Consider the following 18,726-nt stretch of genomic DNA (forward strand, 5'->3'; position numbering starts at 1 on the left):
AAAAGAATTAGCTTCTTAACCATTAGAATATTGACATTAGAAATATTATGGAAAGTTTATTACTTCGATGCTTTGAGAAATTGAAAACAGTTTTCGAAATGTTGCAGTCAAAAGTTTAACTAGAGAGGATCCTAAAGATATCACACGGCCTAGTATTTTTTCTAAATATTATTTGGAGACACGCGCTGACATATCTATTATACATGTTCCGATGGCTATTTATAGAAAATTAAGCAGTTATAACGGATAACGAGAGATTGCGTAGTTAGAACGAAAATCCAGATTTTAGGAAACGACGTTCCCGACATATCTCGAGCGTGGTTTTCAAAAGTCACGAGTCATATACCGGTTTCGCGTTTGAAAGAGGAGGGGTCACCTATGAAAGATCGCAGCGTAAAAAAATACACGATACGCACGACTTCCGATTTTAGATAAGGTATTCGTTAATCACCCGTTCGCTATTTCTTTAATGTCGCCGAAACGAAATAATCATTGTTTAACGCGTCAACGCTTATATGTTTCGTGACTTGGAACTTATTACACGTTAATTACGCTATTATTCTAAAAATGTAAAAAATCACTTTACAATGATTGAAGGTTAACTTCGCTAACATACCGATCAGTCACTGCCCCGCTATAGCGTTATTGCGCTCATTAAAATCTCCGCCATTGAGGATTTTAACGCGTGTGGCGGAAATGTTTGAGGATTTTAACGCGTGTGACACCGGACTGTGTAAAGTAAAAGATGGTTGCGGATATTTTTTTATATTTTGTATCAGAGATCAATGAAGACATTTTATTAATATTTTTGATATAAATATTCACCTAATAAGCTTATAACATTAAACTAAACTGAAGATTTAATCTTGCACATTTAGTAGATCGAGATATTTAGTGAAAAATAGAAAGTTACGACAAGCACAAATTTTTTAACAAATTAAAAATTCGCTAAACATTGCACCCTAACTTTCTTCGACACTCTTACTATCGTTATCTATGTATCTAACAATAAGTACGATACATAATTACGGACGGTGGAAGCTAAGCTTCCTACTTCGAACTAAACATATAATTTACAATGAAAAAAATTTGCATCCATATTTTCTGCTAACCAGCCGACAATAATAATGGTTATAGCGTGTGCAAAGAATGTAAGTGCGACGCGTGTACGACGTGCGAGAGAAAACTGTAAGGTGACTAAAAATCAAGAAGTCAGAGACACTCCGGAGGTGAAAGGGAACTCTGCCGGAAGTGCACTTGTACGTACTCGTACGCTAGTCCTCGCCTGAAATGCATTTCCCATATGCTCAAGGGAGGCCGGTAGGACCTCGATTTTCTTTCTTTCTCTCTCTCTCTCTCTCTCTCTCTCTCTCAAGGGAACGGCATGCACTCATGATTCTCATAAGACCAATTTCCGGGCTCCTTGAGTCGTGACTGACCGTCGGCCGGGCCGGACCTGAAAAATGCATCAAGGCGGAGCAGTTCCCATATCGACGACGCCGCCAAGCTGCGGAATGCGCGCAATGAAACATAGGGAGGGACGGTTTCAGTCTGCGAACGTGTGTCCCTGAAACGTCGTGAGCACCTCGTCCACTGACATGGTCTATGCCTCATGAGGAAACGACGAGGAGGATTTAAATAATTCTCCGCTTGTTCTTATAATCGAGTAAAAAAAAAAACGAAAGTTTTTTTATCATACTTTTTAATGTGATTTAAACACGTAACGCGGATGTGGAATGCTCATGCCGTTTTCACTGTCATTCACTTACGAGAAAGTGAGCGTCGATCATCTTGAATTCATTCAATCGGTTTAACATAACTTAAATAAGTTAATAAATGTTTATCTGGATGGGTTCATTGTCTCGAGAAACGGTAATCTCGAGGGAACCGACAAAAGAAGTTCATTAGAACTGTAAGAAAAAGAGACCATAGAGCAGGTCAGAGAATTCAATTTGTTTCTGTCGAGTTTCACGGTTATGGACGCGCGCAGCCACGGACCGCGACATATATGTATGTACTTACATATCTGCGATTGCACACAATCTTGTCACGATACGCGCCTCGTTTAAGCGTTTGTTTCTTTTTTGTCCGGTTTAAAGCGGAAGTGGACGGGTAATAATCCAGCTCGGAGAAATGTACGCGTAGTTAAACACCGAATAGCAGGCGTCAGATGTAAGAACTTGTCACGATTTTTACACGTTCTTATATGCAATATACACACATATATACAGTTTTTGTGAAATTAATCTTGTGAAATAAGAATTTAAACAAAACTTCACCCAAAAAAGTTTATGGCTAACAAGCTTCAGTTCCCGAAGTTTGTAATTTTTAAATAAAGTTTTTTTACACGTTAATATTAATTTATAGATATAATAATGAAAGGATACTCTTTGATATTATTTTCCGAGAGTCTTCTAAAGTTTTTTCTAGAATCTTATAAAATCTTTTCTACTTTCTATCACACAGAGACACGGCCGGTTTTGATTCGTCACGATCGCTCATCGGTTGTCTGACGCGGCGAGGCAATGTGACAGCCGCGCGTCATATAGTTGCGTTATTTACTGTTTGATAAACATGCTCACAAAGATATTATTATTTTTTTTGCCGATAAGCCGGAAACGATGAGGCGGACAGGTACATATAAATTAATGCTTGCGGTGACGGGAATCAATGCCTCGCGGCTGCGAGCGTCCTCGAGAGCGACTATATGTATATTCCAAATGCCGCTTATGGCACTGTCCTCTCGTTTAGACCATAAGAGAAAGTCCCGCTGAACATGCGTTAATACCGCGAGTGAACTATATTGCGCGATGCATGTTCCAGTCACTTGCAAGATATACAGCATTGTGTGCGCGTTAAATATTTAATCGACAAAACCGGGAATGCTTGAAAATACATGCGGACACTCTTGTCGCATTATTATTTTCGTTCAAATATATAAGGATCATTATCTATATTTTTTCTTTTATATCTTGTATCAAGAACGAATAAAAAAAAAAACAGTTCACAATTACGCAATAATTGCTTTTAAAACGTTTCCATCGTTGATATCGCTAGACTGAAAGAAGCAGCTATCGCGATATTGATTTTTGTGAGTTATCGTTCTATCGTCCAGCTCAATATTTATTTAGGTCAACTAGGTCAATATTTACCGATCGGTGAACGGGACAATCGTTGTTTAATAAAAATCTACCAGCTTGCTCAATAAACGTCTCATTCTTGATATCGCTGATTAAACTCGACCTTCGGTCACTACTTTTCTACAGAGTCATTCTTCGAGCCGCGTAGACCCGAGTCACTTTAAATGCATTACGGAACAGTCTCTACACGAAAGCAGAATTAATCGTTTTGACATAAAAAAAAAGAATATATAGCAGCCTTGAAATGCGATACGTGTGTCCCACGCTTTGAATTCTCATTCGAGACTCGTCTAGCGCGAGCGCGTGTTAAAGATCTCACTTCTGATGTGACATTGGCGCGTTCTCGAAATATCTTCCTATTTTGCATAATAGAATCCTGCCTCGCTCTTCTTCGTTTTTTTCTCTCTCTCTTTCTCTTTCTGTTACTTTTTTCCTCGTTGCTGTCGATGCATTGATTCACGCAACAACAACACCTCGTGTCACGCTCGATCGCGCGTCATCGTTGCCGCTTTCTTGGCAAGATGATGAAGACAGGGGTATTCAGCAGAATTTTTCGTTGCGCGAAAAGAAAGCAAAGGTAGAAAATCTGTTTGATCTGAATGCGTAGCATTCTCACGACAAAAAAGAAAATTAATGTATTCGGTAATGCATCGCGGAGATGGATTCGCGTTCACTGCAAAATTGAAAGAGAGAAAGAGAGAGAGAAATTTCATGGCTATCACATCGAAATATTACAGCACATTAATAAGATGAAGGATCATCTATCTCCATTATCCATAGCTATTACCTCTACGCTAAAGTACTTTCCTACTTACCTAAAACACTTTCTGCGGAGTTTCATCGTTTGAAAATTAGTGTCAAGAGTTTTCGCGCGTTACGAGTGACGTGAAAGATTTTTCGCGACTTTAGTTAGGGAAACCTTAATAGCGGAACCTTGTTCTTTATTTAATTTCAAGCGGGCTTGACTTGAAAAGAATTTTAATTCAAGGCTCACCTGTATCGGAGATTCAATGTTGAAAATTGAAGAAGTTGCGAGAAAGTTAAGCAGAAGCCAATTCCAATTTGATCGAGAAAGCAATAGCTGAATTATGCACCGGTATAATTTTACGATGTCTATACGAAGTATCAGTGCAATCTAACTTGGAAAATATACGGTATATGGCTGAGATTTATCAAGTGCTCGTAAATATAAAATCTATGATTGCATGGAAAGGATTTATCTCTCGAAACAGGTTTCCTAATATCAAAGTCACGTACGCGGACGATGTATACAGTTTGAGTTACATTTTTTTTTTTAATAAACTACATGTTGTAATAGAATTCGTGCACAGCTGAAATTTCAGCGTAACGATGTAATAAGTAGAAGCACAGGGCCCCGGTAGTCGCGCGATTTCTCACGACACTCGATCTGTCCCGACCGGCGTTTTCGCATTCCGGAAGTAGGTACTTTTCATTACTTCCTGCTGGTTCATAAGCGTATGATGGACCGAAGGAAAGTCATTGAACGCAGGATAGATGCCGTCGCCGATTAGCGACTCACCATTCATTGTATCCATCCGTTTTGCGAAATGGGAAATGAATACGTTCGCTTAATAAAATTAGCGATTCTCCCTGCGCGAGTCGTAAAAGGCCTTCGACAAGGTAAATATCATAAATTTTCGCTAAACCACGTCGTTCAAAATATATCGAATCACTTTAATATGAACATATCACTTTAATATGGGCAGTAAAATTGAGACCCGTTTAAGAGGTTCGGCACCTATAAAATATAACGAACAACTTCCAGGAAACTCAATTTGATATATTACCTCTGCGCGAATCTCCCCGACAAAAAATTGTATATTATTAAAAGTGACTGAGCTCTTATGATAATGTTAGAGACCATTGACTAACGCCGCAAGGGATAAGAACCTTTTTACTTCAATGAAAATTTCGTAGAAATCATTTCTAAAAATAGTTACTTGAAATTCTAAAAATTCTTCGACTAGTGTGTATACACAATCAGCAGTTATATTTTCGTCATTGTACGAATCGATCTTTTGGAATTTGGTCTATTCCGCATACTATGTGTGCTGCACTATAAATTTAATGTACGTGTAATTTTTGAGAGGTAATTACGTTCGAGCCTTGATGCGATGCCGGTAATTCGCAATCTATCTGTTGCAATCCGTAGCTATTGATCTACATAGGAACCGACTGCATACTGATATTGCAACGTATACAAGTTACTCGGATGTTGCGTTATATAGGCGACCGTGTGTAAACGTTACGCGACACATAGCAGGCGGAGATAGATAACAATTTGATATGGGTATCTCCATGACCACCGATCTCGCAACCACTTTCCTACCGCTTCCTACCGCTTGATCTAAAACGCTGTCCAATCCCGTCCTCTCAAGTTAATCCGAAAAGAAAGTGAACGAGCATGGTGCACTCGGCGATATAAAATCGGCTCGAGCTTATTCGGCTCTCTCTCTTTCTCGATTCCCTCATACATGGAATCGTGTCGTTTGCCCCTTCGACGAGGAAGGCGAGGAATTGCTTTTCGCAATCGAGATGCTCTTCTCTCGTTTTTCTCTCCTTCTTTACATCTTTCTCTCTTCCTCCCTTCTCGATCGTGTATAATACGATGAAACCAGTTGCCCTTTACTTGGCTTCGTCTTCGGCTTTCCGAGCGTAACGTTGGCATTTAAAACTCGCAATTACCATCCGTGTTAATTAACGCCGCGCAAAGAAAGAGGACCGGTACATTCGTTTTGTTCACCCATAAAACGCAAGACAATAAAGCAAATTAGGCGTTACCGCGAGACCCGCATGGTCCAAACTCGTTTCCTTGAGGTCAGACGAAAGTGATATTCTTTTGTCCACGTAAACTGGATTTTTATAACATTTTTATAGGATAATTTAATATCCGTTATTTTCTCATAGTTAGGATCATTTGTCTCGGAATCGTGAAATGCACCTAGTTAGCTCTTGCTTCATTTTTCTTGCACAAGGTTTAACTTCATTAAGTCAAGTACAATTCATAATTGAATTAAGCAAATTAGACGCTGCGCAGAGCTCTTTTGCCTGCACGTAAATTGTTTCTCTATTTATATATAATTTGGGACAATTTTTAATATTTATTATCCTCTCATATAAGTGGTTGTTGTTGGATCAACTTCTCCGTGAAAAATATCTTTTAGCACGACCAAAGTAGCAATAAGATAAATGAAATGTCACCCTGATAATGCAAGCCATCGCCCAAAACTCGTTTCTGCAAGGTCAGGTAAAAAAAAACGAACGTTGTATTATTCATGCGATTTCTACTTTTATAATTTCGCATAAGCCAGTCATTCCGAATAGTCAGTCATTCGTCCAGTTTTTCTTGCAGCTATTGTGTGTTGTTAGCATCGTTTTCTCAGTAAAATATGTTAGTTCACGCTTTGCAATTTTGTGCGAATTGATTCGAAAAAACTAAGCAACAGTAAAACTAATTAGATGTCATACTGGAAATGCGAACAATGGCCTGAATTCGTATTCTATTGTTCGGTTGACTTTTAAGTGAAAGTATTTCTCTTCTATGAATTAATTATATTCGAGACGTTTGCGAAGATAACATGCTTCTTTTGCATATCTTTGAAATAAATACTTTTACATAGGAATTATAATGCTAATAATTCTGCAGTGTTGCTGGATGAATTTTTATCTACGATCACCGTTGACATTTTATATATATATAATAATTATAATTATTATTATAACTTTAACTTTACAATCAAAATTTACGTAATTTAATTTTATCATTTCACGCTTTCGCCATATGAATGACTTATAAAATACCACAAAATATGACGGAGATTGATATATGACGACAGGTTTGAAAATCATTAAAATGAATAAATTATTGAATAAATTTCAGAAACAAAATTAAAGATTGAAAAATATGCGCAGCACTCTAGAATTGATGGTGTTATATTTATCCAATGAAGGTATGTACGGAGGTATAACGGAGAGAAAAAGAGTAGAGTGTTAGTATCTTTCTTTAGAAATTTCCGCAAATGGATCGCCATTAAGGATAACAATGCGGAGGTGCGCAAACGGTATACTACTACGCTTGAACACGATGTAATCTCGTAATTACTTAATGATTGCATGAATAATTTTCGATCAGAAACGATCAGAATTCATAAACAAAGCAGCATAATAGATAGATGCCCCTCTGAGGCATTGTGTGAATCTCGGGCCTCCCTTATGACCTATGAAACCGTCGTTATTGTTGCACGAAGGTCGAATATATTACTCGGTTGAAGATCATTATCTCTTATTAAAACAGTGAGACGCGTGTCTTCCTTCTCTTTTATTGCCGTGTGAGACTCCATTGCTGTTGTTACTCCCGAAGATTTCCTTATCCGAGCTATTCTTTTCGATTCGCGAGTCTCTTAATTCTTTTGTAAAATTATTTAATCACAACAAAGATATGGATCGTAGAAAGTAAAAGTTTTCAAGAGAAAAAGGAAGCTGTTGCAATTGCTTAAATGTCTTTCTTCTACAAGTGTTGTTGTGCTTGAGATAGTGAACAAAAAATAAATTAATACTTTTAAATAAAATTAAATAATTAAAATTAAATATAAAAATATAAATTATATTATAAATAAAGTGTACAGAGATTTTTTTCAGCAGTTTATTTTCAATTATTTTTGTCCATTTTTTTAGAAGAAAATACATTAATCTTTTTTTACTAAAATAACTTGATATATGATTTTTATTAAAAATTGATTTATTAGAAATTGATTTTTAATTAAAATTGATTATGTAACATTTTTTAACATTAATAACTTTTCTGTCTCATATTTAAATATCAAGAGATGCAGAACGCACCTTACGATTGAAGATTAATTTACATAAGCAGCTTCTGTGCATGTTATTATCTTTTTAATGACTTCACTTAATATATTTTTAACGATTTTGTTTTCTTCAAAAGTTTAACTATGCATTCTGACTATATTATAAAATAGTCGTAATGATATCAACAACTCGAAGAATTGCTCCTATAAATATTAACTGAAATTGATTGAAGTGGACATTAAATTGACTAAAGTTTACTTTTTATGGCTACATATATTCAGAAAAATTATCCAAATTTTAATTTTAACCGATATCCGATAATGAGCATACCCAAGCAAATTAGATTTACATCCCGCTGTTTTGCATTTCATACGGCCGAGTTTTTAAAATAAAATTGTCATAAATAACATCTAAAATTTGATAAATATTGCAATTTCGAACCCCGAACGCATCAAGAATTCTTTTCAAAACTCTGGCGCTTTCTTGAAAGAGTTCTGAATCTGCTTGGAGGCTATCGATCATTTCTTCCGGTTTCTTCTTCGCGATCAAGGATCGTCAGCTTCGACGCGAGACACGTCTATCCGCGGATACTCTATGTTCTGTGTGTACGCGTGTGTTGGAGGCTTTTGACGCGAGTCTATTCAGCGTTAATCCGATGCAACGAAACTTTCTTTCCGGGATCGCCCCCGTCTCGTACTCGCGCGCGTATGTTCAACGCCGCACTCTCGTTTCTCCGCGCGGCGCGGCAGTTCTCAGTTTCATGCATGCGTGAACTCATCGCGACGGTTAGTTTCGATTCTTCATTTTCACATTTCGCCCACCGGGGATGTGGCAAAACAATTATATAATCCCAGAATTTCTTCATCGCCCCGGCGGGCGAAGTATCTCTTTTTGTCTACTCATCCGAATATAATAGATGCGACTCTTCTTTTCTCTTTTTATTATATATGTATATTAATCATGTCTATTGCGATGGGGAAAGGATGACGTTGAAGGATGAATTTCATTTTGTTAATTTCAATAAATAGACAGGTATATCCTTCTAATTAACTTCTCAGGGTTTAGACAGAAACAATGAGTTTAAGTACGTATAAACAAATGTCAAGAACGCGACAGTTTCGAGTATACTTGGCCGTGTTCGCCATATATATACATTGAGCGCTAATTACCCTCGCTTCGTTCTCATTTACGAGACAACGATATTTTTTCTGTTTCAGCGATGTGACGCAACCAGTCGGGAATATTTTTATGCAAAATGACTCGCGCCCTTGTCCTTCTCTGCATGGCCATCATTCTACCTCTCGTACGATGCCACAAGGTAAGATCGCAGTCAGGCATCGCCAAGACGCCCAAGGACACTGTTATCCCGTGCAATTACCTCTTTAAGACAAAGAACACGCGTGTCCGCGAGCGTGCACGCGCGCAGGAGAATAATTCTGTTGAATTAAAGCGAACGGCCGCAAAATGCGATGACGACTCTAATTCACGTTAATCACGTCGCTGCGAGGTAAACTCACGGTACGCGAGCAGCGTCATTTGATTTACGCTTGTGTCTCTATTTACTCAAGTAATATATCCTTCTCTTCCCTTTTCCCGTTTGCCACATTAATTTTGCAGAATATAATTTTAATTTTGTGCCTGTGCGCGCGTGTTGCACCACGCTCGTCTTTAAGGAGTTATCCTACCGTTCGTTTAATCCGCGCGCGACTCTAACGTTTGAATATTATTTAGCGCGATTATGGCACCGGAGGAATTAATTAGCTTGACGCTCGGTAGTGTGGGAGAGAAGGAATTAACGACGCCTCATAATTCCGCGCGTTACTTGCGATTAACGTTGGGTGCGCCGGCTATTTACGAGGGAATTATTCCAACGATCATTGATTATCGCGCTGAGATTTGCGCGGAACTTGCTAACGACACGAAGTTCCTTTAATGTAATGTCCTTTCAGCTTATCATAGTTATTGGCATATAACAAAAATTAAAAATCGTATTCACGAATTTATATATCTTTTATTGGTAATTAATCTGAAGTAAAAAAAATAGAAATGCGAAGTATACTTTTAAATTTGAAGATTGCAACGCACGTCTATAGTTAAATCAAATCAATTTATTTTGTCAGATGATAATTCGCCGAATTTATTCTGATAGATATCGGCAAGGTACCGATAAAGTGCGAAACACGTTTTACGAAATGGAGCTTGTTAACTGCAGATTAATGGCACTGACAGTTGCTACGTGTCAATTCTCAATAGTATCTGCCTAATTAAGAAAGCACGTGGAAAAAAGAAAGGATTGCGATTAATGGCACGTTACAACTCACCACGCGTCGGTTGAGCGCGTCATCTTGTTGTAGATAATCATCACGAACGTGGTCAATGGCCGGCTCTCCTCTAACTTACGTAAGAACCATCGCGCACCTCGAAATTGCGATAAAACCATCGAACCATTCGACGCTGTTTAGCCACCTTGCCTTGCTTTCGATTTTTTTCGAGAAATTTAAAATAATCGCGCAATTCTTGTTGCCAAGTCCGACGTGTACGTGATAACGGTTGACGAGAAGAAATGATGATCGAGATAAATTCTGTTAAAGCAAGATATCGACAATAATATAAAAGTTGCCAATTTTTAATCGTTGATTTAAAACTTGATTCATGCAGATTATATTATTATAAGAATTATATATAAAGTTTTTGGATCCCTGAACTATTCGCAAAACTCAATTTCGCATCTTTTGTTTCTGCGAGAAAATTCATGACTCAAACATTCGTAAGATAGATTAAATTGATTAAGCTATTCATGAATAATAATTTTATCATGAATACAGTAATATTTTTATCTGAATAAATCGGTACTAGCTTGTATATTTCATATTGATATCTATCAGAATATAATATGTGTTTCTTATTGAATCCCAATCAATAATTAAAATGCGACGGGTATTATGAGAGTTAAATTAAAAGCGATATAAGTATATAATAAATAAATAGCTTGTAGAGATTTTTTTCAATAAAATATATGCCGCGACAAGCGCATTGAAGTTTACTTGTACAAGTAATAAACTATAAAGGCATGCACCGATAATAAAAATGTTAAAAGGTTGCGCGTTGTGTGATTAACGTTCACGTGCGCGAGCGCGTGTCTCGTCTTCGATAAAGCGCGAGAAGCGGTAGAACGCGAGTGTCGATAATAGACACGTTAAACATTGTAATCAAGTAAAACGGCGCTTCTCTCACGATAGCCGTTTAAATCATTCGCGGATAGACATCGCGGACCGGTCAGTCGACGGCCCGCCGACTTACGTAAATTCTCCGGTCGTTAGGAAACGGTACAAATAATTAGTTTCAGATGAGAAACGCGCTCCGTCGATTTCCGGCAGCCGTTCCACGTGATTTACATGATTTCGCGATGTACTTGTTGCACCGGAGAAGAGAAAGAGAGAGAGAGAGAGAAAGAGACTGAAAGCGAAAACCGGTATGCTCCTAAGCCGAGAGAGTAATCTACTTTTCGCAGGAAGGGAAAAAAAAAGAAAGACGGCGTTTCTATTCGATCGACGGTTATGCTCGCAGACGCGTGAAAAGCATTACGATTAAAACGCGCGACTCGTGTCACGGTTGACGGGTATTACAAAATTCATTGTCGGCTCGGAAACCGTGCCTGAGAAATTCTCGATTGTTTGCCGTTCGATCTGACGTGAGATCGCTCGTGCATATGTGGCTCAAGGCAGATTTAAAAGAATCCTCGTGTCCGAACAAGAATATTAAAGAAATTAATATAAATTAATGTAAAGCGAAAAATAATTGCACGCAACAGAAAGATTGAAGCTAATTTTAAAATGCTAAAAGGACATTATTACTATAATACTCTCAGAATTTATATGCTTATATATCGGATCAAGTGCATTGAAAGAGTTAATATACGTATATCGCGCGGAGGAGATTGAAAAAAAAAAATCCAATTGAAACATTGGGTATTTTGAAACATTGGGTTATTTAAAATCACGGTTGCGTTTAAACAGGAATTTCGAGCGTTCGAACAAGCGAGGCGGTTATCTTGTCGACGCTTTGTTAGGAGCGAAACGATCGTTCGTATAGCGCAGATCGATCGATCGGAGGCTCGGCAATAATGAGCGAAAGTGATCGACCTTAGAACTCCCAGGGGCTTCGATCGATTTCCAGCTGCAGCTCGATCGATTTCTGTGACACGGCGCGCAAGCAAAACGCCGCTGTGAAATGGTAGAAGCAGACCTTGAAACGCGATTGGAAAACAGAATACGCGTGCACACACCCGTTAATTACGGGCCGTCGGCGCCGCCGCCGCCCCGCTGTAAAACCGGACGGGCTACGATTCTGAGAACACTTGAAAAATCACCGTCCTGACCTGAGCGAGCTTCTCAGCCAATTACCGCGATTGTCACAAGAAAAGAGACGTCACTTAAAAATGTGCATACTGATGCACCAGCTAATAATGTAATTTATTCAACTAGACAAATGTTAATTTTTATACATTTAGATTTACAGTATGTGTGTATCGAGGAAATTTTATTTTATTTTATTACCATTAAAATATTCTCTTTCTATTCTTATTTAATAAAAACCTCTTGGCAGGCATCATAATGTGTTGTTATTTAATCGCTCTTGCTGCCTGCATTGTGAAACGCGAAATTTCAAGTCGTGGATTAATCTACAAATTCCGAGCCGTGATAGCTCTACCGTTCGTGACGTAACTTTTTACAACACGAAACGTGATGTCTTTTTGCCGGCGGCGTTACCATTCTCGATTACCGTATCCATTTTGCTTCGCTATTCCCACGATATTGGCACAATGGGGACAATACACCGTCAAGCAATCGCTTTTAAGAGCCGATAAAAAAAAAGGAATAAAATAAAATTAATAAAACCGGAGTCATGGAACTGTCAAGACGCGCGAGCGAAAAAAACGTATATATGAGATGATGGCGTAATAACCAATAATGACTAAATTGCGAATCCCGGAAGCTAAATTTGCTCGCACAAAAGATCTCCGCGTATTCTTTCCCTGCCTTATCACGTTCATTTCTCCGCGCGAATAATTACGAGATAAGCACGCGCAGGAAACGCACGTCGTTTACGTCAGACAAATTAGCGGCAAGTTCCCTTTCGATTTATCACCTCGATTGATGCGCGCCGCGCATTCGCTTTTACACCATTGTGCCGCGCACGTCGTTTCGCATTTAGGAATCGTAAGTAATAAGCGTCGCGCGATTGATCCGCGGCGGTATCTCATCGCGGATTTATTCATGAGGCGATCGATAAAGCGCGCCGAGATTACGCGACGGTCGCGATCACGATTACGTAAGGATATTGCGACACCCGCGCATTCACCTAAACCCATTTGTGTGTTTCAGATCCACGAGCACATGACAAGGGAAGAGATGCTATCGGTGTTTTACACGGGACACGAGTCCGGTAATAACAGTAAAGAAAAAAGTAACTCACGCGTTATCCTTTCCTTTTTTTTTATGCCTCGTTTCTTTCGGCGTGGCATTAAAAAAAAAGCATCGGGCCACCAACTGATGTGATTCAAATTGCAGAAATGCGATTACAAACGCGTCAAGGATAATCAGATACTTACTTTAATTTATCGTCCCTATACGAGGTGTTCAATAATTCAAGAAAATTGAATGCATTATGCCGTGAGACTTGTAGTTTATTTTTTTTTTTATATATATTTTAATAAGAATATTCTTTTTTTATGTACTTGACGTCACGTCGCGTGATCGAGAAAAGTTCTTCAAAACTAAATCCATTAATTCTGTCAAAGTAAGATCCGCAAATCCGAATTTAATGACGAATATATTCCGCCCAAAACTTTATTCACGTAGAATCTTCATCTTTCTTGTATCCTCGACGCGTCCCTGACAAAGAAATCAAGGATCAGAGGCGCAAATATATTTTTCATGCTCGACAACGGGCCGTTAAACTCCAATTCTACGTCGTGAATCATTCCCGTTGAATATTCATCTCGATTCCGTCATTCGAGAATCACCGTTTTGACGATCTTAGAAAGGATCTCCGTTGCCTGTCGTTGGGCTTTTTATATTAAAAATGACCGTGATTTTTATTTATTTTTTTTTTGCGACGACCACGCTCGGCATAAGGAATCGAGTAAGAAACTAAATTCTGAAATGCTAAACGTAACTTTTGCAAACGCTAATAGTGCGTAGTAAAACAATATTCCGAAAAGTATTACGGCGTTTATATTAAACGATCAAATCCTTTTTTTTTCTTAACATCTCGTGGGGGAACAAGGACCCGGCAAATATAAACGGATTTTGCGTTCTCTCAAAACTATAGTGCCGCCGTACGAAGTCGTGCCTGTGTTGCACACGGTGCATAAGAGGAGCGTGGACGCGAAACCGCAGATTCACCTGAAGGCCTTCGGCAAAGATATCAGCCTTTCGTTGAAACCCACGGAAGGACTATTGACGGCCAACAGCCTGCCGATGTGGACTGTCACCAGGAACGCGTCGCAACCGGACGGCCTTCGTTACGAGAGGGTGAAGGATGTAAGTGATCTCCTTTCGGCATATTTAATTATCGAGAATTTTACAATTTCTCTGAAATTCACAGATTCTCTCGATATTTATCACCAAATTGAATTATTTGAAAACAATTGGTCGAATTTTTTTTCTTCATACAAGATGTCCTTGAAAATCGAAGGGAACGTAACAACGCGTGGTTCTGAAAATTCATTTAATCGTTCGGTCAGATAATTATATATTTTTGTCCAATCGGCTTCTAACGAACCGAACCTTCTAATTGTTCCAGGTCGATGTGGATATCGGTGACATTTATCAAGACACGGAGAACATGGCTTCCATTCTGCTACACCGAGACACGAATGGGAAAGTGCGCGTTGTAAGCGGCCATTCTTTCTTAATGTTCCTTTCGTCACCACCCTATTATTGCGGGTCGTCTTTCGTCAACCGACGCGACTCGCTTAGGACCTGTGTTATAATTATAGCAGTATCGCAATTCTCGTCCTACCGCACGGCGTAACAATTTTACGACGATGGGCGTAAAGCAACTAAAAACAATCGCTGATACAATCCTATATAAGCGATAAAAATTCGCAAGAGATTCGCCGGACGCGCGACTAACTTACACTTCGGATTATAATTTATACTTCAGGAAGATAGAGAGTATCTCTCTTTTATATCTTTAAATTTTACTAAATTGTTCACTCTGCTATAAGATTAATTTATGATCAAGCGGAAATGAAAACGGTGTATATGATGAATCTCACGCGCCAATGGAGATTTATTATAAGTAATTAAAATGTTGGAGCGAGTGTCTGGCGTGCTGTTCCGTCGAATGCGGCCAACGTCGTCTCATGAGTTATGACACCTATATTTTATGGACAACCTACCGAGTTTCGTTATCCTCGCGAAATAGTCGTAAACTGCTCTTCAACAAATGAGTAAGGTTAGCCGCATATTTAGCGAGCAGTCGCATCGCTTGCTTAAATCCGAGATGAAACTTCTCTCGTTGAGACGTTCGTAGTTCTTTTTGTTTTAAGAATTAAGAAAGAAAAACTCTTTCTGCGAACTGAGCGGTAGCTTTGTTCTCTTATTCTCTTATTTTTGCAAAGATCATGAATTGAAGATCGTCAATGAAATCTTAATGTCAAATTTATATCTGAATGTCTATTGTAGATAATTGAATGAAATTACGACCGTGGCATTAAAGTTACCTAAATACCGGCGATATCGCAGTTTTGACATTTCGATCTTACACTCGCAATCGATATCTTCCTCGCCTTGGTCGGGACAAAATCTCGCGTGAAGGGTTATTGTGTTCACGAAGATAGAAGCCAATAAACTTTTGCGCATCCTACCTTTCGCCGCGGTCTGCAATTACAAGAGAAAAAAAGAAGGACGTTGGATTCCTAATAATTTTGTGTTCAAACAAGCATGACTTGATTTCTCTTACAAAGCTCTTAATTGCCCGTCTAGAAAGGAAGCGGCTGCACAAGATGTTTTCTCCGTATTTGCATTTATCATATGTATAATTTTCGTGATACGCGAAATCTTCGCGATTTATTCGTCATCGGATATCGCAATTATTCGCGACTCGATCGCGAACTTCGAGATCTTTTCAAGAATTATACGATGCGAATTTTCCCTCCGCACGCTTAAAGTTAATTGCACGAATTGACTGATCCTTCGTTTTCGTCACTCCTCCAATTTTAATTAATGTTAATTGTTGTTACATCTGGGATGTTTTTTGCAGTGAAAAAAGGCAGAATTGAATTTCGCCAGCAAACCGCGCTAGGTATACGTGCGTCGAACGTCCGCATGCCTTACCCAAAAGGTCGGGACGATCTAAATTGCGCTATTACGCGCGAGATCATTACTCGCGATGCAAATGCGAGTAATATAACTGGTGCGCGGGCGAGAGCATATAATCGCGCAGTTATACCTTGCAGGAGTCGTGAAAGTTAATTGTTCGGTACGAAAAACCTCTCCGTTCAACCAGAAGGGTTTCGACGGAATTAATCTCTCGGCGACTCTGACGGCGACTCGCGCGTGGGAGTCTGAATGAAATTTTAACAAAGGCAAAAAAAAAACGTAATGTCGTCCAAGCGCGGTCACGTATACATAATATGCCCGCCTGGTTACATAACGCGCCGTAAAAGCGTTGTTCTAAGTGACCCCGTGCTGTCCTGACCTTTCGCTTTCACTCCCCCTCCCTCGAGATCTGACCAGTGCACCTCTCTCGCAGACTGCAGAACGAGCGGCACGATCGTGTCCGGATCGGGAATATACCGAGTAATTCGACTCGCTGCAAAACACTCGCCTCGGTGCCCGGGCTCGATGGAAACGCTCGATTTAACACGGCCCTCAACTCTAACGCGCCGTGATTCATACGCCGCGATATTTATACGTGCAATATTCAAATTGCACAATTCGGAGAGAGACGCGAGCGGGCACGAGTCGTCTGATAATTATAGGTATCAGACTATCAGTTTATACACACCGGGAAGTGTTCGAGCGATCAAACTTACGAATATTCACTGCGAATCGTTTCGAAGTTTATGCCGAGATTATTAATTATAATCTCTTCGTTCAAGTTTGTTCGTTGCATAACGATCGAGTCATATTTTTTCTTGATTTACCATCATCTCTTCACTTATGTAAAGTTTGTGGGAAGAAATGTTTTGTACATTTAAAAACATCGTAGTTGCGCTCAGAGAGACTATTATCGGGTGCAATTATAGTCACAGTTAATTACGAGGAAGTTTATGGGGCAATACGTGACTACTTGAATATAGTTCATGTCATGTAATCTAGTCGTGAATCAGTTCCTAAGGACAATGTTATGGTCTTTAAAAAAGAAGGAAAAAAGAATATTAAGAACAAAGTGCCGTTTTATCGTGACGCTAAAAATAATTACTAAAATAAAAAAAATATATATATTATGTATATAAATTATATTTTTTAAATTCGTATTGAATTAAAATGAAATTTTGCAATCCGAAGTTGAATGGCAATTGATTACATTGCATGATTATGTACGTTTAATTATTTATTTCTATTAATTATCCTATTAAAGTGTACGTCTTTTCGCTCAGGATGGAACCATCGGTTCTGAATTAGTTATTCGGCCACTGCCAGAAAGGGTTCTACAAGAAGTAGTGAGCGAAGCGCCAGCCCTTCACGAACCCGAACTACTGCCCAACGTAACTAGTAGCGAGGACTTGGAAAGCACAAGTCATCATATCGTTTTCAGAAAGGTGGATCGACCCGCCGGCGATGAGTACAGCGACTTTTGTGAGTGCAATATACGTCAGAAACTCTTTCGCTTCGATCGCATTCGAATCGGCCGTTTAAAGAGCGATTTAAAAAAAAAAATCGTGAGATTGCAAATATAAATGCAAATGTTTTCAGCGCTCATGGAACCCGACCACTTAGCCAAGAAGTATAGAATTAAACGTTCGATCAGTAGCAGATCGAGGCGCGAAGCACCGTACGTCATTTACCCGGAAATCCTTTGCATTGTGGATTACGATGGGTACAGGTGAGAGTCGGCTAATATCATCATTGAGAAGCGAGTATATACACGACTGTTATTTTTCTCGCGCGAACACACTTTGCGCGGAGATCCGCATTGACATTTATAATCTCTCTTAGCGCGCTTAAACGGACGCGATCTTCTCGTTTCAGATTGCACGGCGGCGATAACGTACAGATAAAGAGATACTTTGTGTCCTTTTGGAACGGGGTTGATCTGAGGTACAAGTTACTGAAGGGGCCAAAAATACGTATCAGTATAGCGGGGATAATTATCTCACGGGTAAGAGACGGTAACAAAATTAGCCCTCGACCCCAGTTGATTATAATCTGCACAATTGACGGATCTTTTCTCGAAACATATAAATTCTAATTATCGGACTTTGCATTTATTGAGCAAGAAGAAAAAGAAAACTATCGTCGAAGATATGAAAGCTGTAATAAGTTGAAAGTTGCAGTTGGAGCACTTGCCCTCCTCCCTCTCCGCGTACATAAACAAAGACAAAATTGTATTGTATCCAGGGACGAGACGCGACACCGTACTTAGAAAGGAATCGCGTGGGAAGAGACGCAATCGACTCGGCAGCCGCTCTGACTGACATGGGCAAATATCTTTTCCGGGAGAGGAGACTTCCTGTATACGACATCGCCGTCGCCGTTACAAAGTAAGAGTGCCCGATCCGTGTAAAGCGGCAAGTGCTGTTAGC

The 18,726-nt window shown here is 39.2% G+C and overlaps 1 protein-coding gene across 5 annotated transcripts in view; it reads left to right on the forward strand.

Moving 5' to 3' along the window:
- LOC112458919 (venom metalloproteinase 3) overlaps positions 1–18,726 on the forward strand; it is a 49,941-nt gene that overhangs the window by 22,969 nt on the left and 8,246 nt on the right. For 4 of the 5 annotated variants that reach the window (XM_025022752.1, XM_025022753.1, XM_025022754.1 and 1 more), the window contains exons 3-10: positions 9,185–9,285; positions 13,352–13,412; positions 14,301–14,512; positions 14,775–14,864; positions 17,581–17,779; positions 17,897–18,026; positions 18,173–18,302; positions 18,542–18,684. In XM_025022752.1, the coding sequence (XP_024878520.1) occupies positions 9,223–9,285; positions 13,352–13,412; positions 14,301–14,512; positions 14,775–14,864; positions 17,581–17,779; positions 17,897–18,026; positions 18,173–18,302; positions 18,542–18,684 (1,028 nt within the window). In that variant the 5' untranslated portion in view covers positions 9,185–9,222. Of the gene's footprint in view, positions 1–9,184; positions 9,286–13,153; positions 13,187–13,351; positions 13,413–14,300; positions 14,513–14,774; positions 14,865–17,580; positions 17,780–17,896; positions 18,027–18,172; positions 18,303–18,541; positions 18,685–18,726 lie in introns of those variants that run through there. The other variant, XM_025022755.1, reaches the window with a different exon arrangement.

The sequence above is a fragment of the Temnothorax curvispinosus genome, unplaced genomic scaffold, assembly GCF_003070985.1.
Source record: "Temnothorax curvispinosus isolate PA1 unplaced genomic scaffold, ASM307098v1 QBEX01009342.1, whole genome shotgun sequence".
Lineage (NCBI taxonomy): Eukaryota > Metazoa > Arthropoda > Insecta > Hymenoptera > Formicidae > Temnothorax > Temnothorax curvispinosus.